General features: G+C 56.8%; 1 protein-coding gene across 1 annotated transcript in view; it reads right to left on the bottom strand.

Annotated features, from left to right (window-relative positions):
- The window catches only part of C20H16orf74 (chromosome 20 C16orf74 homolog), a 30,510-nt gene extending 20,630 nt beyond the window's left edge, over positions 1-9,880 (bottom strand). Inside the window, exons 1-3 of the mRNA XM_033406333.2 lie at positions 9,735-9,880; positions 8,319-8,430; positions 1,037-1,081 (exon numbers count right to left, since the gene is read on the bottom strand). Of these exons, the coding sequence (XP_033262224.1) occupies positions 1,037-1,064 (28 nt within the window). The 5' untranslated portion in view covers positions 1,065-1,081; positions 8,319-8,430; positions 9,735-9,880. The remainder of the gene's footprint in view (positions 1-1,036; positions 1,082-8,318; positions 8,431-9,734) is intronic.
- Between the last annotated feature and the right edge of the window lie 16,190 nt (positions 9,881-26,070).

Below are 26,070 nucleotides of genomic sequence, written 5' to 3'. Positions count from 1 at the left end.
CTGAACGCCTGCTCTGTGCCCGGCACTGGGGAGACCCACAGCAAAATCTAAGGGAAAAGGGTCCTTGAGCGCCAAGCGTTCGGAGCTAACCCTTCCGGATGCCCGCTCAACAAACACCTCCCCCCGCTCGTCCAGGGGGACCACTGCTCCCCACTGGCCCACAGTCTTGGAGGAGCTGTCCGTCAAGATGCCCTGCCTCCCCCCGAGGGCCAACCAGAGGCTCACTGGAGCTCACTCATCCCAGCTGCAGGACTTGAAGGCTGGTCCCTCATCCTGGGGGGGCCCCTCCCATACCTCCTGACTTCCTGTGCCAGAGGATGGAGCTGGGGAAAGGCCTGAGACAGGCAGGAGGGGAGTCAGGGGCTGGTAGGAGTGCTGTACGTGGGCAAGGGGGCACCAGGGCGACTCCCAGATTTCAGGCTGGGGAGACGTGGGGTGGGAGCATTCGTCACCCCATAATGAGCTTCGCGTGGGCCGTGTGGGTCTGAGGTGCCCTTGAGACATCCAGACGCTGGTCCGAAGGGTCCAGAGCACGAGACAGAGGTCTGGGCTGCCTCCGCCGGCGCCCGTATCACCCCTCAATGACTCAGTGTCCTAGAACTTTCTCCCCGCTGGCCTTTCCCCTCTCCCAGCCCTCCTTCCCCGGCACCCGGCAGGTGGGACCACCTATCTCAGTGATAACAGGCCCCTCGGGGTGGACAGCAAACACCCCCGTGCGGCCGTGGCACCTTTCTCCAGGACCTCTTACCCCCTGACTCTGCACAGCCTGGGATTCATCCCTCCGAGGGGCCAACCAAAGCGTGGGGGGGCCCTGGGACGTTCCCCCATCACTCAGCTCCAGGGAAGCGGAAGGCCTGGAGGAGCGCTCAGCGCACTCGCACGGCGCCTACTGCGCACAGGTGCTCCTTCAGTGGGCGTGCACCTTCCGTCTCAGGGACGGCAACAGTGGGGTCTCAGGGTCCACTCTCTCTCCTGCCTCCCCCCACCTCCCCCGCCCCGCCCCCCTTAAGGGCTGGAGGGAGAGCCACCCGCTTACCTTTCAGGCAGGTCAGCTTCAGCCCCATGTCGGTGCCTCTGCAGCCTGAGGAGAGGAGAGGCTTGTTTGTATCGGCCACGCGTGTCCAGGCCCCGCCCCCGTCCTGATGGGTGCACAACAGGAAGTAGCAGCGGAGAGAAGCCGCGGCCGAGGCGCTTGCCCGCTACAGCTGGGCTGCATTTGCTCAGAGCCCAGGGTGTGCTGGCGGAAAAAACTTTCAGGCGCCTCAAAGCTAAATATACCGGAGGAGGCCCAGAGCGGCGTAGGAGCCAGTGAAGGTGCCGGTGAGGCCTGGCCCGGGCAGATGAGGCAGAACCAGCAGAGCGTGGCTGGCGTTGGGGACAAGGGGGCCCTGAGCTCGCAAAATGGGTGTGCCTTTTGTTACAATGCTGCCCCTCTTCTAAAATGCAAATTCTTCAGAGATCTAACAGATGAAGGGACCCCAGTCCCCAGTGTTAAAATTTCCCAGCCCGTTCCCACGATCTCCCTGCAAGGGGATGGTCCTAAGCATTCCGACTAGTTGATGGGTGAACAGAGGCAGCGGCTCGACACTCAAGCCTCGGGTGCGCCCCTGGGAAGTGCTATCACTGCCCCCGTTTTACGGATGTGGAAATCGAGGCTCAGAGAGGTGTCAGCAGCTGCCTGAGGCCACTCAGCTTACTAGAAGGAGTGGAGCTGGGATTCCAAGCTGCTGCTGCCCTGACCCCCGCCCGCCCACAGGGGTCTGTGAGGCTCTTGCAGGCTCTCTGAGAGGGTGAAGTCGGGGATCCCTTGCCTCCCAGGGCACCTGTGTGCTAGGCTGGCAGCGGCGGGGGGTGGCCGCGAGCAGCGCCCACACATCTCTGGCGGGCCCTTGTGCTCGCAAGCCCGCCGCCTCTTTGTCCTGCGCGAGGCCGAGACCCAAGGCAGGCGCCCCTGCCGGCCACCGCTGGCTTTGCCGGCTGCCCCTGGGTTCACCCCAGCCGCTCCTTGCTTTCTCTGCCGCGCTTCGCTGCTCCTTGGGCTCAGACCTCCCAGCCCCCTTCCCTGTTTCCCTTATTGATACTTTCCTTTGCACATTTCCCATCCTGGCGTCTGGTCTCAGAAGACCCAACACAAGTGGATTCAAGGCCACATGGGACCCCGCACCTCAATGTAGGCAAACTGGCAGCAACAGAGGTGTGTTGCAGGGACAGAATGTACCACGGCCCAGAGGACAAGAGGGGCGTGGCCCACGGGAGGAAACAGAGGGTGGGGGTGGGGGGGCGGGCAGGTACAGGCCACAGAAGGGCCAAAGCTGAGCCGGACCGTGGGGTCTCTGGAGGCTGGTTACACAGTTCAGAGGTTATTCTGAGCACTCCTAGGAGCCTCCACATTCTAGGGGGCTGTGCAGGCCCGTCTCCTCCCCCCAGGCCCTCGCTACCAGCAGCCCTGGCACCAAGAGCTTGTTAACAATGCAGCATCTCAGCTCTACCTGGATGCACTGAGCCAGAATCAGCATTTTAACAAGGCCCCTCGAGGTCAGAGCAGCTCGGCGCTGGGCCAGAAACTGTGGAGCCTGAGTGGTGAAGACAGCGGGGCAGTGAGGGTACGGAGGGGGAAGCAGCTGGAAGTTGGGGTGATGCACAGGCTCAGGCTTGTGAGAGGGCTCGGTCTGCAGGAGGGGCCGAGATAAAGGCTTCAATTTAGCCAGGTTGAACTTGTGGGCCGGCAGGAGGTGGACAGGAGACGTCCACTAGGGGATGGACTGGGGGACTAGGAGGGAGGGAAGGGGGAGGGGGAGGGGGAGGGAGAGAGGGAGAGAAAGGGAGGGCGGACAGACAGACACCTTGGGGAACAGATTCAGGGCAGCTGTGTGCTAAGGGAAACGTTTCCCTGGCTGGGACCCGAGCCTGGCTCAGCCATGTGACCGCAGGCAGGTTTCTCAACCTGCCAAGCCTTCACTCTCCTTATCTGTAAAACGGGGCTGATGCGCGTGCAATGGTGTCAACTGGGTGTCGGGAGGGGGCGACTGCGAAAGGGCTTTGCTCTGCACGGCGCACAGCAAAGGTCCCAGAAGCGTGGGCTGCCGTTATTTCTGACAGTGATGGAGGGGAGGGAGGTGGTGTTTTCCCACTGGAGCCTCTTCTCCAGGGCCCCACCGCTCAGAACTGCTCCCGGTCAGGTCAGGTCGGGTTGGCAGCTCCAGCACGCCCACGGGGAGGCTGTGAAAAGCGTGGGCTCTCAGACCCCGCCCACCCGCACGCTCAGGAGCTGCATCCCAGCAAGAACCGGGTGATGTTCTGAGCAGCGTGAGAGCCGGTCGCCAGGCGCTTTCCAAAAACACAGAGGCCTGGGTCCCTCCCCCAGAGATTCCTGGTAATTGGCCTGCGGTGCGGCCTGGCACTGGGATTTTCAAAAGCTCCCGGGGTGGGGGGCAGTGGGGGGACTCTAGTGTGCAAGATGAGATGCCAGGGAGAATGCATCCTTCCTTAGGAGAAAGGGGGACTGGGGCTGGAGGAGAGAGAGCCCCAGAGCAGACCTATGGGCACACTGGGCACCTTTCTGAGCATCTGCTATGTGCCCAGCACCCTCCAGAGAAACTTGACAGAGATTCACGGTCAGTTAAGCCTCACAACAGCCCGGTGAGATTGGGACCGTTCCTACCCTCACTTTGCCGATGGGGAAACTGAGGCACCAAGAGGTTATTAGTTAACCTGCAAAAAGGTCGTACGGGGAGCAGATGGTGGGATCGGAATTTCAAGCCAACCGCAGAGCTTACCTCCGTCGTCTCTGCCCACCCCACCACTCTCCCCCAAGCTGGGTCTCCTGCCCAGCGGTCTGCCCCTGAGGTCGGGACCCCTGCTAGGCACACTTAACATCACAACTGTACAGACGCTGTGCGCAGCACTCTGATTCCACAGTCTATGGCTCTTCCATTCTGTCTCAGCTAAGTGCTGGTCACAACCCACCCAATAGAGTTTACAACACATCCCAGCGCAGGGTTTATAAAACAGTGATTCGTGCTGAAGTCCTCATTGATAAAGTGATGTCACGACTTTGCTGTCAAATACAACAGAAAAACAGTGGCAGTGCTGTGGGGGGAGCTGGGGACGCCATTTGCTGTTGAAGCTGGGACATGGGAGTTCGTGACATACTTTTGTGTCTGTCTGAAAAGTAATAAAATGGTCAAAAGAAAGACAACTGCCTAGGAAGTGACGGTATGAGGCCAGTGTCGAGTTTTCTGATTTTGATCATTGGGCTGTGCTTTGCAAGAGACAGTCCTTGTTCTTAGGAAACACACACTGAAGTGTTCAGGTTCCAGGGCCATCATTTCTGCAGCTTCACTCACAGAGTTCGGCCAGAAATCTTAACGGGCCTCAAGCCCATAAAGCAACGGTGGGCAAACGGTGAAGGATACACAGTAGCACCTCCTGTTCCCACACGTTGTCTGCAAGCTTGAAACTATTTCAAGAGAAGCATTCAACAAAGGAAAGGAAAGCAGAGCGCAGCTCAACCAGAGTTACCCAGCCCCCGCAGCTGGAGCATCAGATCGGGCTTTCCTACAACTTCTCTGATGTGGCTGGAGGGGCAGCCAGGGACTGCAGCTCTCGCTGGGGGAAAGCGCTGTGTCACACTGTTCCTCCCAGAAAATAGTCCTGAATTGACGGGTTTTATCCCCAAAGTTGTCTTGTGACCTTAAAAATACCTATCTCTGCAGGCTTCCCTGGTGGCGCAGTGGTTAAGAATCCGCCTGCGGTGCAGGGGACACGGGTTCGAGCCCTGGTCCGGGAAGATGCCACATGCTGCGAAGCAACTAAGCCTGTGCGCCACAACTACTGAGCCTGCGCCCTAGAGCCCGCGAGCCACAACTACTGAGCCCGTGTGCCACAACTACTGAAGCCCACGTGCCTAGAGCCCGCGCTCTGCAACGAGAAGCCACCGCAATGAGAAGCCCGCGCACCGCAACGAAGAGCGGCCCCCGCTCACCACAACTAGAGGAAAGCCCGCGCGCAGCAACGAAGACCCAACGCAGCCAAAAATAGATAAATAGATAAATAAATAAATAAATGTCTATCTCAAAGCACTCAGGGAAAGAAAGAAGAAAGCAGGAGGGAGAGGACCTGGCAGCCTGGATTCAGGAGACACTGGGGGACAGGAAGCCGTGCCAGGGTCGGGTAAATGTCGCATCAAGAGGCCTTGTCTACGTGTAGTGATTCTATTTCTGGTTTCTAGAATTCCCAAATGGAGTTTTCACTAACCGACTTTTCTTATCCCAGTGCACGTTGCTGTAACGCCCCACAGGGGCAGAAGGAAGGTGGGAGTGGCTGAGAGGAACTGGGAGTCTGTGCAAGCTGTGTGACCTTAGGCCAGTCATTTCCCTCTCTGAGCCTGAGACGCTGATGCTCTGCCTCCCAGGCTCTGTGTCCTCATCAGGCATCCAGGCCCAGCCTCCAGGACAGGGCCTGGGACAGGTGTCACCGTCATCATCACCTCACTGTCAAGCATACATGTCATCATGTCACCATTCAGCACCCTCTGAGGGTGCTGTGTGGGAACAGAACCAGGGGCACCCTGCCACGTGGTCCCGGATTCCGAGGTGTGGCCTGTTGCAGCAGAAGGAATCGTTCCCCAGGGTGATTTATGTAGGACTGTGGGCAGAGCCCCATCCACTCTGCTCCCTTCGTGAGTGGGCTGGGGGGGCAGCCCCCTGCAGAGATGGAAGATGCTTTTGTGGGAGACACCCCCGTATGTGGGATGGGATGGGATGTCTGGCGATGAGGAAGGCAAGCCTGATGCTTCATCTGTCCAAACGGTAGCCACACCGACACCTAACTGTGGGGAGTGGGGCTATATCCCCCCAAACGCCACCATCACAGCTGACAGATGTCAGGCTAATGCTTTCAAGAGGCCGAGCCCATTACAAGAGTTCCTAACCCTGACAACACCCGACGAGATAACATCATGCCCATCCCCAATGTACACAGGAGGGAACGGAGCTCCAAGCGGTCAAGCGGCCAGGGAGCCGCAGCCCCTAGCCCGGCTGATCTCGCCACACCGCAGCCCCTAGCCCGGCTGATCTCGCCACACCGCTTAAGTGTCTATCATTCTACTCGCGGAGGTCTACACCGTCTGAATTTGTTACAAAGATACACATTTTTGTAATTAGAAAATAAAAATTTAATGGGCTGAAAGGAAAGATTTCACGAGAGGGGGCCCCCTTAGCTTGGCACGATGGTAGGGAAGCAGTCGGACCCAAGAGAATTGCTAGTTTAGGTATAAATGTTCTCTCTTTTCACACATTCGCAGGAGTGTGAAAAACCTCCCTTTCATATTGAATCGGGGTCTGTTTATGTTCCATTCAAAATATCGGATTGTTACTTATTTGCACAACAGCCTGAGTTAGAACAGGTTCTTTCTTGCACCCAGGCATAAAAATCTCCCTACCGCCAAATGGCCACGACAGGATCCTCTCTGGTGACAGGGATGGGCAGCGAGTGATAAAAACTTACGTCCTTCTGCAGGGGGTCTGCCCCTCCCCTGAGAGGTGGAGAGATAGATGGGATATCTGCTGCTTTGCACCCCACACGGCCTCTCTAAAGCCATGGGGAAAGGACACACCTTGCCAAGGTGTCCGTTGCTGTCTTTATAGCCGCCTTGCAGGTAAGGGCCACAAACGACCAGCTCGCAGCCGTGAGTGCTGGCCAGCTCACCCCCTGCAGGTTTGCAATATGAAGAGAACAGTCAACAAATGTGTTGTCTGCACAGAGTAAAAAGTAAAGAAGATGTAGCCCTGTGTACCGGAGACACAAGAACCACCCAAGGGCCGAAGGCACCCTGCTTGTAGAATTCTGGCCAAGGTCGGCTGAGTCCCTTCAGTTTCTGCTTTGGTGGCTCATGGAGGTTGGGCTGTAGAGGATGAAATAAAACCCCTCCCGGCATGAATCCTGCAGATCTGGAACTGAAACTGGTCAAATAAAATACAGGATGCCCGACTACTGCATGGGACATACCCCCACTAATCATCATCTATCATTTATCTGCAATTCACATCGAACTGGGCATTTAATTTGCTAAACCTGGCAACCCTACACAAAGGCTGTCACCTGGGTTTCCCAGATGAGGCCATGTAGAAAGGGAAAGTCAGTGAAAGGCAGCGTCGGGCTAGAAGCCTGAACTTGGTCTCTGGGGAGTCAAGCTCCCAGATGAAATCAGAGTAGCTGCGTGGAGGTCATGACTCAGCCCAGGCACAGGGCCTCACACCCCGAACCAAGATCTCACTTGAGGACCAAGGAGAGGCCAGGTGTGAAGAATCATAGCTGAGGAATGTGACCCTTTGCCTAGGTGGGTGGACCCACCAGAGCAGATGGAGTCAGGTTCCCCTCCCAGCTGGGGGAGTCTGGGTAAGCTCTCCGTGCCTGTTTCCTTACTGCAAACACAGGGGAGACGTACTAACAGACTGGCCAGTCAGGGCTCCCAGCAGGCACGCGACACATCTTGGTTTTCTTCCTTTTTTAAAAAATGCACTTTCCTTTTGCAACAGGATTAGAATTCCTGCAACACCAGCCAAAGGGACTGTGCTGGGAACAGATGCTACGAGCGTTAACATGCTTCCCATCCTGGTACACAGAGTGCAAACACGAGCCTCTCCCTGGCTTTAGCCCACACACCTGCAGGAGGCCTGGCCCACAGCTGCTTGCCGACGGGAAGCGAAAGAGGATGGGCCTGGGGGCGGGGGCAAGGTGCCCACCAAAATCCCCACCCGCTTCGCTGTCACCCGGCAGGGTCTTGGGCCACCTGGGGTCTAGCCGTGGCCTTCCGCTGACTGCCCATGTAAGCCTGAGCACAATACTAGCCCACTGCCACCTCGGGGCCTCTGGGAGATTAAACTCAACACTTAGGATCTGTGCAACTTTCCCTATGTTATACATCAATAAAAATGTTTCAAAATAAGAGGTACTGTACTAGAAGTTAGGCTAATGGTTAATTCATCATGGGGTTAAGTAGAAAACATGTCATTGTTTTTACAGCAACCTTGAAGTTAGGAGTCACAAACTCCTAATCACTCCCTGCAGGTTTGCAGTGCAAAGAGAAAAGTAAACTATTGTGTTCTTTGCACCAACTAAAAAGTACCTACAATGTGGCACTGCCTGTGGTACACACAGAACCACCCACGGCTCCCAGGGGAGACTGCGGCTCCATGGGGTACGAGTGGGTTCCTGTGGAATTTCTGTTTCTTGATCTGGGGGTACACTTTTCATGTCTACACATTATTGTGTGTACATTATACATTAACAATATTTCCGTGGGGGAAGGCTCGTACTTGGTGGTCCTACGCCGTGAGGGCTAGGGGTCCAAGGCCCGGCCTTGCCACTTACCGCCCGCGCGTGACCTTGGATCAGTCACTTTATCGTTACAAGCCTCTGCGTCCTCATCTGTAAAATGGAGATAACAGCATTAGGTCAGAGAATGAACACAGAAAACGCAGGTGATGGGTACCGTCATTTAGTGCTCAATAGACATTCAATAGCACCGCCGTCTTTCCGTGGCCCCTGAGGGGAAGTCCACAGGTGTTCTCAACCTCAGGGCCCACGGAGGGCACCCCACTGGCCAAGAGAAAGGCTTCCAGGGAGAGGAGATTAGCCTGGTGGAGGTTTCAGCCTCCTTGGGGCGGGCAGAGGGATTAAGTCTTTCCATAAATACATGGCCTCCCTCCCATCCAGGGTGGGGACACAGAACCCAAGGTGGGTGTGGCCTGGACAGGTAACACGGTGCTTTCTGGAGTTAACCTGGCCTGGGACAAGGGCTCCCCAAGCGCCCCTGGGGGCTGTGCAGGAAACCCTGGAGCCTGCCAATCCAGGTGGGCCACTCCGAGCCTCAGTTTCCTCATCTGTAAGATGGGGTGTTTTTTCACAAAGGCTGCACAATCACAGGAGCGCTTCCACCGGGCTGCCTTCACCTCCTCGTCCCCCACCCCATCCTCAGTGAGACAAGGAGGCTCAGCTTGCACAGACTTTTCTGAGCCGGGGGGCAGTCTGAGAGAGGTCCCAGCCGCCCTGACCCCGCCCACCAGGCTGGCCACGCCGGGCTACAGGTCATCCTTTGTAAGGAGTGCCTCCCCCCAGGTCCGCTGAGCTCAGCAGGCCCGGAGAGTCGCGAGTGCGTTCACACTCAAATCGCCTTTCGAGATTGCAAACCTGCTTTGATGCTCTGGGAGCGAAGGGGGCCCCTAAGTGAGGCGGTTCATAAATAATATATTCTGAAATACTCGATAGAGGGGAAATGGTTCCTCTCGAGGCCTCCTGCCCCCACCCCCCGCCGGGCTCCTTTCCAGCTTTCAGGAGTGGCGGTCTGGTCCGTCCCCCAGGAGCTCGTGACAGCGCGGGGTGGCAGGTGGGGAGTGGGGGGCCGGAGGCTTCCAAGCGCGGGGACACACCCCTCCCCCGACCCGCCCAGTCTTAAGCTGCAACACGGCCGGAGGAGGCCCAACTCTCCCCAAACCCGCGTATCCGCAGAAAAGTCTGCAAGAAGTTGGAGGGGCACGCCCGAGCCCGCGAGGGTCCCCCGCCGCCCCCCGGGGCCCCCGCCCGCCCCAGGGACGCCACTCCCGCCGCGGGGGCTGGCGGGGCGTGGACGCTGCTCGGCGGGGCTGCGGCTCTCGGGAAGAGCGGCGTCTTCTAGAAGGGTGGGGTGGGCAGCGCCGTGCCAGGCACCGGGGAGCGCGGCGCAGGGCACTCACCGCTTCCTGGTGGGCTCACTGTGGGGCCCGCCCCGGCGCCGCTGGCGGCGGCAGCCGGGCTCGAGGGGCCGCGGCGACAAGCCTTCAAGAGAGAGCAGCGGAGCTCCTGGCCCGGGCCGGGTAGCACGCCGCGCGCACGCCTCCCACCGCCCCCTCCCTGGCCCCCGAGGGCGGTGCTGACGGCGGCCCCGCCTCGCCCGCGGGCGCCGGATCTCACCGGCCCGGCGCGGGGGCAGAGCGGGTACCGCCCGCCGCCTCCTTAGGGAGCGGGCCAGGGGTGCGCCGGGCGCCCGCGCCTCCGGCCTCGCGGACTCCCCTACCCTCCTTAGTTTCCTCTCGCCCCGGCCCGAGGGTGAGGTCGAAAAGGGGGAACCCAGGGAAGGTCTGGGCCGCGGCCCGGGGGGCGCTCTCGGCCGCGCGCCCCTTCCGAGGCTGGGTGCCGGGTCCCCTGCGGCTGTGCCCCCCCAGCCCTGGGTGGTGGAAGTTGAGCCTCGGGGTTCCCTCCACACCGGACGCCTGTGCTTGAGCAGGCCCCACCGCCAGGCTGCGGAGAGGGGAGGGGGGAGGTGTGGGGCTCCAGCATCTCGCCACCCCCACCCTGGGCCCTGGGGACACGTTGACAGTACGCACCCTCTCCCCACCCCGGCTAGTCGCTGGCCTGTGGGGCTTCAGATGGCCCTCGTGATCAGAGGGCAGCTTCCCCGGTGTCAGCGTCTGGCCCTTTGGCTCGCCACACATGCTTTTGCACCCCACTTCTGGGGGTGAACCAGGGGGCGCGGCCCAGCTGGAGGGTGTTAGGACTTGCCTCCTGGCCGCTGGGCCGCCTTCGGGTTTCTGAGGACGCCCAGCTGGTAGTCATTACCCAGTTCCCAGAGGTGTGGGTGCAGAGGCCTTTTACCAAGTGGGTTTCTCAGGAGGCCTCCCACAGAGAGGAGACCTCTGCAGGCACCTACCCAGCGTGCCAGGAAGAACAAAGCCAACCCCTAGCAAGTGTTTCCCATGTCATTGTCACAAGCCTGTCCGGCCAGCTCCGTCTTACAAGCCCAAGATCCCCACACCCCCTGCTCTGTGTCCTTCTGGAGGCTTCGAAAGGGAAACTGAGTCTCAGAGCAGGACAGTGACACCCCTTCTGTGAATGCAGGGAAGCATGGGTTGCAGGAAATAAGAGTCAGCACCCTAGCCGTGTTCTCCCTTTGAGTCATTCCTAAATAACAGTCAGTGCCCTAGCCGTGTTCTCCTTTTGAGTCATTCCTAAAGTATCACAATCTTTTGGTTCCCCTGAGCGTATCCAGTCCAGAGGGACAGGCAGGAAATGTATCATGTCCCCCCCCTCCAAATAGAAGGACAGAGGTGGGGGGCAGGGTTAGGGGCTGGATGTCCCCCCACCCGTCCCCGTCCCTGCCTTCCGCCTCGGAAGGGAAAGTGGCCTGCGAGGGTCCTGTGCCCTGGTTCCTCCCCAGGGAGCTGTGGGGCAGGGCTGCTTCGCATCGTCTCCTGTGATGGTGGCAACAAAGGGGTGGGGAGGCCTCCAGAGACGGCGGGCACAGCCAACCACATTCTTGTCACGGAAGCGAGGCCCCTTCTGCGGGCCGAGAAGCCCTGAGCAGGCCGCATGCTGGGCACTGGTTGTGAGATCAGCCTGTCTCTGGGCCCCAGTTCCCACAAGGAGAAATGGGGACCCATTGATTTCTTTTTTTTTTTATACAGCAGGTTCTTATTAGTTATCTATTTTATGCTTATTAGTGTACAGACCATTCATTTCTGTAAGCACTTTTTGAGCATCTATTCTGCGCAGGACACCGGGTACCGCAGTGAACAGCATAACTGGCACTGACTGAGCGCTCCTTAGGCACGTGGCCTGCTGTCACCGCCTGCTCAGGACAGCCCTGCTCTCTCCATTTCCCAGGTGTGGGGCCCGCAGCAGAGGGAGGCCACAGGTCATCCCGCCGCTGAGTGGTGCGTTCCGACCTGTGCCCTGCTCTGCTGCCCCAAGCAGAGAGAGGAGCGGCCAGGCTCAGCACTGGGGGAGGGGACGCGGGGCTCATGTGAGGAGGTCCAGGCGGATGTGTTTCGTGGACTGTATGGGGTTGAGATAAGGAATGGAAAGAATCCAGCTTAGTTTGCCTCCTCCCTCAGGAGGCCTGAGAACCGGGGTTTGTGCCCCAGGCTCAGGAATTCTCAATGTCAGCACTTGGACATCGGGGCTGGATAATTAGATCTGCCATTGGGGGGCTGCCCTGGGCACTGTAGCCATTGGGGGGCTGCCCTGGGCAGCATCCCTGGCTTCTACCCACTAAAGGTCAGTAGCATAGCCCCCTCCCCAAGTGGTGACAACCAAACACCTCCCCAGAGGTTGCCAGGGGACACCCTGGGGGGCACGACTGCTAGTGCCTTGAGAACCCCTGAGAGTATTCCAGTGGGTTCCAGCCCTGGCAGCATGCCAGGATCCCCGAGGGTGGCGCTCAACCAGTAAATAAATACAAATGAATGAAGCAAACACCCAGGCTAGGGTTCACCCCAGGGACCCTGACCTAATTGGTCCAGTTAGGGCCAAGGTATAGGTGTTTGTTCCGTAAAAACTCCCACGTACGTTAATCGGCTGATACCACGGAGAACCTCGATTTGAGGGTCAGAGCCCACTTGGAAGGATAGAGACTTCAGGCACAGATCTACCTAATGCAAATCTGTGCGGTCTGGACGCGTCCTGATTTGAACAAACCAACCAGAAAAATATATTTGTGAGATACTAGAAAATTAAACATAGTCTGGGTATTAGATCATATTAAGAAATTACTGGGACTTCCCTGGTGGCGCGGTGGTTGAAAGTCCGCCTGCCGATGCAGGGCACGCGGGTTCGTGCCCCGGTCCGGGAAGATCCCACATGCCGCGGAGCGGCTGGGCCCGTGAGCCATGGCCGCTGACCCTGCGCATCCGGAGCCTGTGCTCCGCAACGCGAGAGGCCACAACAGTGAGAGGCCCGTGTACCACAAAAAAAAAAAAAAAAAAAAAAGAAAGAAATTACTGGGACTTCCCTGGCAGTCCAGTGGATAGGACACCATACTCCCAGGGCAGGGGGCCTGGGTTCGATCCCTGGTCGGGGAGCTACATCCCACATGCATGCCGCGACTGGGAGTTCGCACGCCACAACTAAGAAGATCTCGAGCGCCGCAACTGGGATCCGATGCAGCCAATTAAATAATTTTAAAAAAGAAATTACTACTAATGTTAATAGTTGTGATAGTGATATCACTGTGTTTTCTAAAGCCCTTATCTGTTAGTGATCCATGTGGAAAAGTATTTATGAGTGAATTAGTATGAAGATGAGGTTTGCTTTAAAAGACATGGAAAATAAAAAGGTGGCAGAGTGAGGGTGGGAGGGGTAGAGGGAGGTGAAAACAATGGCAAATGTTGGTAATAGTTGAAGTTAAGTGGTGGGTACATGGAGGCTTATTATACTATTCTCTTTACTTTTGTGTGTGTTTGAAATTTCCGAAATAAAGTGGGTTTTCTTTTTAAAGAGAGAGCGCTCACTTGGACACCATTTTCCTGGCAGCCAGGTGAGGTGCCCAGGAAGTTGGTCCTGTTTTGGGGTGGGGGGGGTAAGGGAAGCTGGTGGTGGGGACCCCACGGGCTCTGGAGGAGAGTTCAGCTCAGTGGGCTTACCTTGCACCGCGCACCTGGAAGCGGCTGCAGTGACTGAAGAGGAGGGGTCAGCCTTGAACCCACAGACCCTGGAGATCAAGGCAGCAGCCCACGCCTGTCTGTGATCAGAATCACCCGGAGCTTTGGGAAAAGGCAGGTGCTAGAGGCGGGGATTCCTCAGGCGTGGCCCCCGAGGGGTGGTGATTTGGGAAGTTGGGACCCTGATGCTTGTCCCCCAAAGCCCTCCCTTCTCAGCCCCTTGGTCTGCAGGGGACGCAGGAGAAGGGTAATTAGAGCAATTCCACCCTCTCCTCCCCTTGGGGACCCACTTCCTGTGCATGATTCTACAAGGATTCCAACGTGCACTGAGCACCTGCCACGTGTCAGAAACAGTTCCAGGCTCTGAGGATACAGGGAGTGAACGAGACAGTCCTTGCCCCCTATGGATGTCAGAGTCTAAGTGCTAAGGAGGGAAAATAAAACAGAGGAGCTAAAACTTTAGACAGGGTGGATGAGAACTCGCAGAAGGTGGCCTTTGAGAAGCCCCCAAAGGGAGCCGGGTCCCGCGTGAGTAACAGGAGGAAACGCTTGCTGTGATGGTTCTGGGTCCAGGGCATGGCCCATGGAGGGCAAAAAAGGACCATGTTTGTAGGACAGCTCCTCCTCCTGAGATGTCCTTCCCCCCTGCCCTTGTCCAGTTAGCTCCCCCCCGCTTTCACGGATCTAGGCAAGTGTCCCTTTGCCTGGCAGACCGCAGGCTGCCGTGGGTTCATCAATGCGATGACTGAAGGTCTGGGTCTCACTAGCAGGGAAACCCCCGGAGGACAGGGACCAGGTCCGCAGCACTGGCCTCACAGCCTCGGCCTGGGACGCAGGGCCGAGCACAGGGCAGGCACTCCGGACACACATGTGGAACGCATTGGGGGTTTGAACAAACCAATAAAGAGCGGCAAGTCCTCGGAAGGTTTCCGAGGACCGGAGGACCAGACGCATCGCAAGGAGAGCAGCAGGTGGACAGCCCATTCCCAAAGGGAACCATCTGCTTGAATGCCAAGCCAGGGGAGCTGCCCGGGGCAGCTGCTGGGGAGGGAGCGGCTGTAAGGTTGCCCAGCCCAGAACAGGGAGGAGGCAGTTCTGTCTGCACAGCCCCGCCCACCTGTGCCCCTTCTAGTTGCCAGCAAGGGGCAGCGTGGATGACGACAGCGGTGGAGGCCAGGCAGCACCGGAGCCACACCAGGGAGGGGACCAGAGGGAGCCGAGGGGAGGGGCAGGGCTGAGACGACAGTGCTCGCCCCGGACATTTTCTGAGCCTGGAAGGACATCAGCGTAGGCCCAAGGCTCAGCAGGGGCCGTTGCTGGCTAAAGACCATCCCAGCCCAGGACGCCTGTGAATAGGGGCGCTTGGGAGCCCCCAGCCGAGGCAGCAGGGTAGGAGAGTGGGTGTCCTGCACCCACTGGACTGCCAGCAGACCGTGCAAGGGTCTGAGAAGCTGGGCCTTCCTGGTCACCACAGCATGACCTCCCCACGCCCAGAGAGCGCTACCCAGTCACACGTGGCATTGGAGGATTTCGGGCCCAGAGGGGCTCCACAAGCTGTCGAGGAGGGTGGGGAGCAGGGCTGGTGGGGGGGGAGGGGGGAGATCGGTCCATTCACAACCCCCCAGGCCTCACCTGCAGCTAATTCCCTATTTGAGGCAAGTCTGTGAAATTCAGTTTCATATTCAACAATCATTTGTTGATCATAGTGGTAGGTTAAAGACGGCTGCAGGCTGCAAATTCTTCCTCCCTCCCCCACTGAAAGGTGACATTTATTTCCCCTCCTTGACAGCTATGGCCCTGAGACTGCACGGCCAACAGAATGCAAGAGAAGCAATGATGTGCCTTTTCCGGGACTAAGCCCTATGGAGACCCGGGGGCTTCTGCTTTCTCCCTCTGGGAAGATTTGCTCTCGGGAAGGCTCCCTCTCAGAACCCCACCGCCATGCTGAGACGCCCAAGTCACAGGGAGAGCGCGGGTGTAGACTGCCTGTCAGAGCTCCGGCTGAGCCCCCAGCTGACGCCCAGTCCCCCACACCCGCCATGTGTGTGAGCCAGGTTGGACATCCAGCCCAGGCAAGTCCCCACCAGGTGACAGCAGCCCCAGCCGGTGCCATGAGATGCCCAAGAACCACCCGGCCGAGCCCAGGCAACCCACAGAGTTGGGAGCAAATATACAATGGTGGCTGTTTTAAGTTACTGCTGTCTTACGTTTGGGGATGTTTGTTACAGAGAATAGGTCGCTGAGCCAGGCTCCTACTAAGTGTCAAGCAGAGACGTGATCTAACTGCAGCTTTAATTCGCTGCAGTTAGATTTATGAACTGTTCCAATGTCCAAAAAAGCAGAGAGTATGAGAAAGTATACACCTATAACTTGCTACCTTTGCTTGAGGTTTTTTCCCCCAAGAATTCGTTGTTGCAGGTATTTGAAGATCTGCGTGTCACTCCCCATCCCATTCTCTCCCCTCCCTCCCATCCTGACATTGGGGTTAGCCTTCTCCGCTGTGCTGTTACTGTTCTGCTGTCCACCTGTGCACCCACAGACAGTCTGCAGTCTTGGCTAATCTCCACAGCCATCTTGCCAGGCAGTAGGCACTGGTATCCCATTGTACAGATGAGGAAACTGGGGCTCAGAGAGGTGAAACGGCCTGGACTGAGGACGTCTGGCTGCAAAGGGGCAGGGCCGGCCTCTCTCACCAGGACCCACCGGTACGGAGTGGGCGGCAGGTAGTTCCTCTCTTTCTGGGGAAACCCTTGTGTGCATGTGTGTGTCTGCACTTGTACTGCAGGATTTGGGGATGCAATGATATGATGCCTGGAATTTATTCAGAGGATGGGAGATCAGACGAGAATGGCCCTGGAAAGGCCAGTGTTGGATCCGGGTGATGGGTATGTGGGGATTGGCTGTGCTGTCTCCTCTCCACATGCAAGTTTGAAAATTCCTGAAGTTAGAAAAGCAACGCAGGTCCTGGGGAGACAGGTCCCAGGTGAAGGGTAGGCGGGCCACGTGGGCGGGGCCACCCCAGTCTGCAGGCCTGTCTACCCGAAAGCATCACTGGAGAGCCACAGACTTGCATTGTAGCTCCGGAGGCCAGGCCGTCAGAAGGGGCCCAGGGCTTAACCCCACCCAGGAAGAGGCTGAGACGCCCCCTTCCACACCCCAGGCTGGGTCTGGCCCCTCCTCAGTGCTCCCAACTCCGCCCGGGGCCCTCCAATCTCACTTCGTCTCCCCCCAGAGCACAGGCTTGGCTTGGGGCAGTGGTGATGAGTCCCTCGTCTCTGCATCCCCTGCTGGCTGGGGCCTGGCCCGTGCTGGTTTAGTGTCCCCGGGGGACAGCTTCTGCCTGGGCTTGCTGGGTCCAGGGAGGGAGCCTCACTTTGCCTCCGGGGGTCAGCCATTGGGAGGCGAGGCAGCAGGTCTGGAACCCTCACTTGGGGTGACACCTCTGTGGCCCCTCGCAGTCTGTGGGACCTCCAGCAAGTCACTCAGCTGTTTGAGTCTCTGTTTTTCACCCTAAAATGGAGTAAGGAGCATCAGCTCCAAGGGCTGCGGTAAGGATCCAAAGTAAGAGTGAATGTAAATTCCCTGAAGGATCCACAATCCATAGTTAAGGGTTGTTTTGAGCTAACTGGGCGCCAGGCACGGTTTTAAGTACAGCTTTGCACAGCTTTCTGAGGTGGGCGCTATCCTTGTCCCCCTTTTGCACATGAGGCGACTGATGCCCAGAGAGGTGCTGTCACTTGCCCTGGGTCTTGGGCTAGTGAGGACAGAGCGTGGTTTCTGCGCTATGCCTGGCGCCAAAGCAGCGTCCACCAATAGAGGGAAAGTCACACATATCGAGGGCCACTTCATCAAAATTAAAAACGTCAAAAGACACCTTTAAGGAAATGAAAAGCCAAGCTGCAGACGGGGAGAATACGTTGGCACATCATACACGCGATCAGGGACTAAATACATAAAGGACTCTCAGAACTCAACAGCAAGACGGCAAATAACCCTATTAACAACTGACATTTAAATTAAAAAAAATTTTTTAGGGGCTTCCCTGGTGGCGCAGTGGTTGAGAGTCCGCCTGCCGATGCAGGGGACGCGGGTTCGTGCCCCGGTCCGGGAAGATCCCACATGCCGCGGAGCGGCTGGGCCCGTGAGCCATGGCCGCTGAGCCTGCGCGTCCGGAGCCTGTGCTCCGCAACGGGAGAGGCCACGACAGTGAGAGGCCCGCGTACCGCAAAAAAAAAAAAAAAAAAGGTACCATAAATTTAAAAAACTTTTTTAAAGATTACAATAGATATTTCACCAAAGAAGATCTACAAATGGTCAAGAAGCATGTGAAAAGAAGCACAATGTCATTAGTCTTACGGGTTTTGCAAGTCAAAATCACGATGAGATGACACTTCAAGTGCACCCGGATGACTTTCATCAAAAAAATAAAAGGAAAATACCAAATGTTGGTGAGAATGTGGAGAAACCCTTAAATCACTGCTGGGAGTGTAAAGTGATGCAGCCACTTTGGAGTCCAGCTTGGCAGATTCTTAGAAAGTGAGACGTTTAGTTACCAATCTATCAATTCCACTCCTAGGTATCTACCCAAGAGAAATGAAAACACATGTCTACACAGAGACTTCTACACAGATGTTCACAGCAGGACTATTCACAAGAACCAGAAGGTGCAAACAATCCAGCTGTCCGTCAACTCATGTACGGAGAAGTAAATGGTGGTCCACCCACACCATGGAACATGACTCAGCCGTAAGACGGCAGGAAGCACCGCTATTTCCCGACACGGATGCACCTCAAAACCGTGATGCTCAGTTCAGGAAGCCAGACACAAAAAGCCACACAGAGGACGATTCCATGTATATGAAGTGTCCAGACAGGCAAAAGGTATGGAGACAGAAAGAACATGGGTGGTTGCCAAGGGCTGGGGCTGGGGATGAGGAGAGACTGCGGTGGGCAGAGGGATCTGTAGACTTATTAAAACTGATTGAGTAGTGCACGCGAAGCAGGTGAATTTTGTGGTATGTGAGTTACACCTCCTGAAGGCTGCAATGCGGCGACAACAACAACGACAGCCCCAGCTGCCACGTTAACACCTCCCGGGCGGGCACGGCCACAGGAGCCGAGGGAGGAAGAGGCACGTCCCGCAGGGACTGGGCCCTGGAATGACCAGGGGACCCCGCCTGCTGCCAGGCAGAGGTCTCTCGGGCTCCGGGGCTTTTGGAAAGAGCGAGGTGGACGAGCTTCAGCACCAGCCTGAGGGCTGGCTCTGCAGCAGAGAAGGGGGAGCCCGGGACCCTCGTGGAGGGGCCGCAGCACCTGCAGAGAGGAGCTGGAGGGCAAAGGGAGGGTCCTAAAAATGAGGGGTGGGAGGGTGTGGGCAGAGGAGGGAAGACAAAAAGCAGAGGCGACCCGAGAAGGAGAAGAAGGAGGGGGAGGAGGGAGAGGAGGGGGGCGTGGCCCGGCACCTTGGAGAGCACCGTGACCGGGCTGGCGGGCTGGCGGGCTGGCGGGCAGGCGGGCTGGCGGCCCAGGGATCCGAGGGAGGGGCTCACGTCGGCAGCGGGACCGAGCCTCGTGTTTCCTAGCTCACACTTGTGACGGAGCAAAAGAACGAGGAGCCATTCCTTCTTCAGTTCCTTAGGTACGGAGCATCTCACAGGTACTCGCGCTCTGTTGGGTGCCGGCAGCTTGGGGAACAGAAGAGCAGCACGGGGGCGGGGAGGGGAGCCCTGACATGTGCGGAGACAAGCATGTTGGGGGCTCACGGGGGCAAAGTTCAGGGGCACAGGGGCAGATGGCAGGGTTCAGGGACAAGCAAAAAGGCGTCCCTGAGGCAAGGTGATAGGATGGAAGTGACAGCAGGGCAGCCCTGCCTTGAGTCCCTCGGGAGGCCGGGCAGCGGAGCCCAGAGGGTGAGGGCGGCGTTAGCCGCGCCTGGAGGTCAGAGGAGGCCAAACCCGCGGGCTCGGGGGTCACAGAGTTTGGTAGCAGCTGGTCCTGGAGACGGTTTCGGCAGGCGGTGGGCAGATCAGAGCGGCTGCAAAGCTGGCTCCAGCCTGTCGCAGGGAGGGGCGGCTGGGCTGGAGGGCCGGGGAGAGACTGCAGTCAGGGGGCGGGGGCGCACCAGGCCCTCTGGGCTCTCTATGACCCAGGAAATTGCTCCAGAGCGGGGGGGGGGGGAACCCCCCAAAAAACAATAAACAGAAACAAGATTGCAGCCGCAAGAAAGCTCTTCATGTCCTGATGCGGAAAGATCTCCAAGTGGAAAAAAACAAGTTGCAGAAGGGTTCAGTCCTCTCACTGAAAAGGGAGGAGAACACAAGGCCCTGCGTTTGTTTGTTCGTGTTTGCTGGGGTGACTCTGGAGGGTTCTGCAGAATCCAGCTCCTTCGGCTGCCCGCGGCGGGAGGGAGTGGGGCTCCGGGCAGAGGCTGGTGGGGGGGGAACTTTTCATTCCCTTCCCTTTAGCTCCTTTTGAAACTTGAATCAGGAGAATGGATTACGCAGTCCAAAAGTTAAAAAAAAAATCCATGGGTTTTAAAGTATAGAGAAACCTGCAAGATAGAAGCTAATAAAAGTTTACTTAAGACACTGCAACATTCTTCTGAGTTAAATTTGGTCTTCACAAAGTTTCAGTTCTTTGAAGACAAATCGAGGTTGCCCTTCACGAGCATTCCTGAGCGTGCTTGACTGTGCTTGTTAAATTTAATAAGTTACTTATAGCCACATAATTTCAAATGCCAAACTAAAAGAATTATTTTAAAAATGTTCCAGAACCAAAGGTGTTTAATGGTGGGTGTGGGTGGGATTTCTCATCAGTCTTCCCGCCGCTGGGATGGGACCTCCCACAGCAGATGTGGAGCCCCAGCCCGGGCTGGGGTTGAGCTCGTGGGTGTGGAGAGATACAGAGGGGTTCCTGAGAAGTGGGGGAGGGGTAGGCATGGATCTGTGACGAGAGAGACGTGGTGGGGACAGCAGGAATGGAGGAATTAACTCTGATTTTGCCAGATTCAGGGCAGCAGCCCATCCTGGAACCATCTTGAAGATAAAAAGATCGGTACCTTGTGATCTGTAGGGAATTTGTTGCTTTTGCTAGACATTCTTGTTCATAAACCAGTCTGTCCTTATAAGGACAGTAAGCGCCGTTTATTTCAGGGCACATCCGGGGACCTCCCTATCCACACCCCAAGGCCCTGTGCCAAAGTCCACCCAGGGGTTAGAGGCAAGACCTGGGCCAAAGCTTTGCCCTTCTTTTACATGGGCTTGAATAAGCTTGGCTTTCCCAGCTCAGCTCAGTAGAAGCATTGCAAAGGGGATGTAGATGGGCCATGGGGAAAGTGGGTCAGGGATGACGAAGGAGGTGGGTGCCCCGACGGAGCTAGAGCACACACTGGTGAAGCGCCTGGTACCAGGAAGAAGAATGAAGACCCAGGAAGTGTGGCCACTGGGGACGGCGTGGAGGGACAATCCTCCCTGCTCGACAGAGTCTGAGGGCATCGCCGGTCACCCGTCCGTCCAGGCTCGTACAGAATAAACCCCATCGTTAAATACTTCCCACCTAAAACCATTAAAATATGTGGAAGCATTGTGCCTGAGGGGTCAGATTCGGTTACCCGAAACCTTAGCTTAAGTCAACTAGACTTCTTCCCAAAGATTCCAAACGGGTAAGGTTTCTGCACATCTTTGGAAAGAGCGGGGGATTCCCAGGCAATTCAGACCGGCCTCCCCACCTGCCAGGGGGTAACTCCGTGGAACGGTGCAGGCTGGAGCCTGACAGCGCTTTCTTCAAGTCCTGCCGGCTCAGCCACCCAGACAGGCAGCTTCAAAGTTAACCTTTCTCAAGGCATCAAAGCGGGTGCCCTGGTGTGCCGGGCCCGGGCCCCATGCCCAGGGGCCGAGTGCAGCTCTGCTTTCTTCCGGGAGGCCTTGGGCAGCCAGCGTCCTGGCTTGCAACCCTCAGTGTGGTCTCGGCCTCCCGGGGGGTTTGGATGAATGTACCCGGGACGGTGCCAGGAGGGTGCGGACGTCACACACAGTGGCTGGCAGGGGCCTGACCCCGAAGGGGCCTGAGCTGTTCTGCAGGACGTTGTTTCCCTGGTCAGCGTGGGGCTTTCCGGGAGGCACTGCTCAGGGGGAGGTCAGCCTGGCAGACACCCAGTGTTCCCTGCACAGGCGGCTGGCTCCTGCGGCCTCTCCCTCACTCCCCTGGGGCAGGAGGAGAAGGGAGGAAGGGAAGGGTGTCAGGGACCAGCCGCTCTGCACAGTCTGAGAACACCAGGGATGGGCCAGAAGGGGCTCAGATACACCGCAGTTCTGTTCTCAAAGCGTCGGGTCACACACCCATTCATTCATCAAACTTTCCCCAGGCACCTGCCGCAGGGTGCCAGCCTGGTAAAGTCTAGGGCTATTTCTATCTAACAGAAATCTATTTCGAGCCACAGGTACCATTTATCATTTATGATTTCCTAGTAGTCTTGTTAAAACAAGTGATTTTCATTTTAGGAGCATATTCCATTGAACCTGATTTATCCAAAAATGATCACTTCAACATGTCATCAATATAAAAATTATTAACAAGATAGTTTACATGCTTTCCTTCCATGCTAACTCTTCCAAAGCCGGTATGTATGTTACACTCAGAGCACATCTTGATTTGGCCCAGCTGCACTTCAAGTCCTCAGGAGACACACATGGCTGCCGGCTGCCATATCAGGCAGCAGGGATCTAGAGGTGCGAGAAACAGTAACACCCAAACCTTCTGCTGAACGGGGTCACTGCTCCTTGGGGCGGACGGGGCGTGGGGGTGTGCAGACATGTAAATAACTGATTATGCAAATCAGAGCTTGCTAAGCGCTACGGGACACAAGAGCACGGGTGCTCTGTCTAGAGTATCCTCCGTGGGCCCCTGGTCCCTGCTTTGCCATTTGATAACCGTGCACAGTGCCTGGCCAGCTCCGGCCGCTGGTATGCATTTAAGGAATTACTACGAGGAGGTGCCACTCCACATCCACTGAAATGAAAACTTAAAAAGTGCTGGTCCTGGCCAGAGAGCTGCTCAGGGAGTGGAAGTGGGGCGACTGGAGGGCAACTGGGCACCATCTGGGGAAGCTAACCTCCGCCAGCCAGCCTCCCCACGGAGGGGGTCTGTGTCCTGGGAAGCCTACACATGAGCGCCAGGAGGGGGCATGGGGGTGTTCACTGTAGCATTGCGTATAAAATAGCAAACTTGGAAAGGCTCTGTTGGTCAGAAGACCGAATAGACAGTTTGTGGCGTGTTATCATGACCTGTTCGTCCGATGGAAGACCACACAGCACCCAATGTGAACGAGCTAGGTCTGCGGGCATCCACACAGAAATACTCAAAAGCATACTGAGTGGGAGAAAGCAAGATTGTATGGTATGATATGAAGTTGACTGGAGCATTTTGAAAAAGACAAAGCAGTCTATAACTGTACATAAGAACACTGTAGGACTATCTGAGGGGGTGCCCACCAGCTTCAGGTGAGTGATCGGTTCCAGAGAGAGAAAGGTGGAGTAAGAGAGGAGGACAAAGGGAGTCTTATCTCAACATTTGATCTGTTAAAAAATTCTGCAAATACAGCAAAATGCTAATATATGTTAAGTACATAAGTGTGTGTTAAAGTATTCTCTGTACTTTCCTATGCGTGAAATATTTCATAATAAAAAATTAAAACGCCTCTGAATGTAAAAAAAAAAAATGAATGAATGAGTGGCCTTGTGAAAGTCACCTGTCTTCTGTGCTTCATTTCCCACACCTGAAAGATGGGATAATGGTACCTGTGTCATTGAGTTGACGTGGGGCAAAAACGTGGCCACTTTTTCATGACCAGCATCGGGTAATAGAAGCTCTTAGTCAGTAATGGTCCTGAGTGTTTACTGAGTGCTTGCCAAGTGCCAAACACAAATGAACTGACTTAATGACATCAGGTACAAAAGGCAGGCATCCTTGGGACTTCCTGGCAGTCCAGTGGTTAGGACTCTTCCCCTGGTTGGGGAACTGGGATCCCACATGCTGCGCAGTGCAGCCAAAAAAAAAAAAAAAAAAAAGCAGGCATCTCTATCCCCATTTTACAGATGAGAATACCGAGGCAGAGTTAGTTAAGTCGCCCAGCGTTACCAGCTAGTAAATGGTGCAACTGGGATTTGAACTCAGCCAGCCAGGTTCAGAACTGGCATTTTGACCCCTTCTGTAGACTGCCTCTAATCAGTGCCGATTCTCTTTCCTTTTGCAGAGATTGAAAATTATTTTTCAAGTCTGCAGGTGCCAAATCAGCCCCAGGGCACAGGGCCTATGCTAATCCCTGGAGAGGCAGGGGATGCCCACCCTGGCCGCAGACGGCTCACAGCCCTCTCCCCGGCACGGACGAGCCCGTCTATGGAAGAGATGGGCCATATGGTCTATGGAAGACCATAGTGCCCCCCACTGACTTTAGGGGACCCCCAAGCGCACCAAGTTCCATCTGCTTATTACATGCTGCTGAGGACATCTCCCAGCTACAAAAATATCCAACAGGGTGGGGTGCACGCAGAAAGGGAAGTTCCAAGTCCAAATCCACCTTCAAGTTACCCTGCGGCCCCAGAGAGCAGCTCCCCTCCATGGAAGCCCCCCAACTACCTGGGCTGGGGAGTGAGGGGGTCACAGCCTCCCTGCAGCCTGAAAACGGCAGCGAGCTCTCCTCCACGAAGAAAAGATTTGTGCCGCAGACCAACATCCTCCTCCCCATGGGCACTGCCGGCCGACAGTGAGAAGAAAGCGGACTTGCTTTTCCCGGGTCACTTCAATACCTCATTGAACGAACTGGAACGACTCACTTTGGTTTGGTGACGGGGTGGGGAGTGAGAAGCGGCAGCACTGCCACGTCTTTCTCTCGCATAAACTTCTGAAATCTTTACATTAAAAAAACCCAGGAGTGCATTCTGCCGTAACAAAGTAAAGGTACAGTTTGTACAGTTCAGGAGAGGACAGGAAAGTAACTGGCACACTGCTGGGCACTTGGCGGGAGGGAGTTCCACAGTGAGGACAGAGACAGGGGGCCGCCCAAGCCTTCTGGGGGTCTGGAGGCACAGCGGGGGGGGGGGGGTCCCAGTGCCCCAGCTCTTACCTCTAGGAGAAGAGGTCAGTGGCCATCTCGCGCCTCAGGCTGGGCACGGTCGCTTGCTCTTCCTGGGCGGCCATCTGGGCTGTGGCTGTTCCCTGCCCCTGCTGGCTGACTGTCCCCTGACTCTGCCCATATGGACTAAATGCCTGGCCTTCGCAGAGAAGGGAAATTATCTGTAAGCTAAGGCCTTCCAATGGGCCCCGCGGCTTTCGGAAGCTTACTCTGTGCCATTAATCCCTGGCTCATATCCCCAGTTTCTGGCCTCGAGGATAGGGGGATGAGCCAGCCGGAGCCCCGCAGAAGACAGAAACCCACGTGGCGGAGGATCGAAACCACGGCAGGGGAGAAGAGACAGAGCGAGGATGGGACCATTTCTGGAAGGCTCCCCTAGGAACGCAGCTGTGGGAGTCTTGTGGGGTCCTAGGGGGTGACACTAGGGTCAGTGGGGGAATGTCAGGAAGCGGTTCACAAAGCAGGAGGGGAAAGGTCTGGCATTCGGGACTGGGGTGGGCTCCCCAAGTTTGGGAGTGCTGGGCACGCCGGTCACCGCACTGGCTTTACTGGGATGGTTGACCTGATGACTTGAGAGCCTGGGAGGAAGGGTGTCCAGGCTCCATTGTCACTGTGCGCCCCTTGTGAGCAGGCCGCCTGTGGCCTCAGGGAGGAGAAGCAGAACTCAGCACCCTGCCGTCGCCCCCACCCCTAACAATGGTGCTGGGAGAGGCTCTTGTGCTCCAATGACGCAGCCCACGTGAGATGCCAGACAAGCAGCCTCGGGGCAAGAAAGCAACCCTGACCCTAGCCCAGATGCTTCAAAGCCATGTAGCAGGCCAGACGAGAGCAGGCGATGGCATGACCTGCAGGTGGAGAGCTGCGAGGTCTTCACACATGGCCGAGAGCTGTGGTTGGGGGGTGAGACCAGGCTGGCAGAGAGACCAGGGCTTTCCAGTTAGCTGATGAGACCCAAGTCAGCCCTGGCAAGGACGTTTGCTCAGACCTGGAAAACCCACCCGAAGCCAGCGCTCGCCCCAGTCCCAGAAGGGAAGGCAGGCCTCTTCCCCCAGCACCTTCCCCAGGCTTAGCTCTGACGCCTTCTGCAGTTCAGATGGAAGCATCGCTGAAAGGCTCCACTCTGACATCCCCCTCCATGCCCCCCACCCTGGAGTAAGGAATGTTCCTGCAATTAAAGCCCGGAGCCCGAGAAGCAGAGTAAATGGAGCTGGGTGTAGGGGTCACCAGTGCGTTCTCGGCTCCCATGCCAAGAACACAGCCATCCCAGGGGGAGGACCAGAGGCCTTTTGCAGCAGGTCAGGCTGGAGAACTCGGCCTCTGCTCCGCTGGGCGCAGTCCTGGGGGTAACTAAACGCTGTCCACGGCTGAGCTTGGCCTCTGCTGTGTTCACCGCTCCCACGCACGTCATTGTGTTGTAACAGGGCTGAAGCCAAGGCCGCTAAGCGAAGGGGGCCCAGGCGCAGCCGGAGGCCGGAGGGAAATGACCGTGGTGGCACTTTTCCCAGATTCGTCCTGGCTTCTAGAATT

The sequence above is a fragment of the Orcinus orca genome, chromosome 20 (genome assembly GCF_937001465.1).
Source record: "Orcinus orca chromosome 20, mOrcOrc1.1, whole genome shotgun sequence".
Lineage (NCBI taxonomy): Eukaryota > Metazoa > Chordata > Mammalia > Artiodactyla > Delphinidae > Orcinus > Orcinus orca.
Note: the sequence above shows the minus strand (reverse complement) of the source record. Positions and strands in the feature narration are given on the sequence as shown.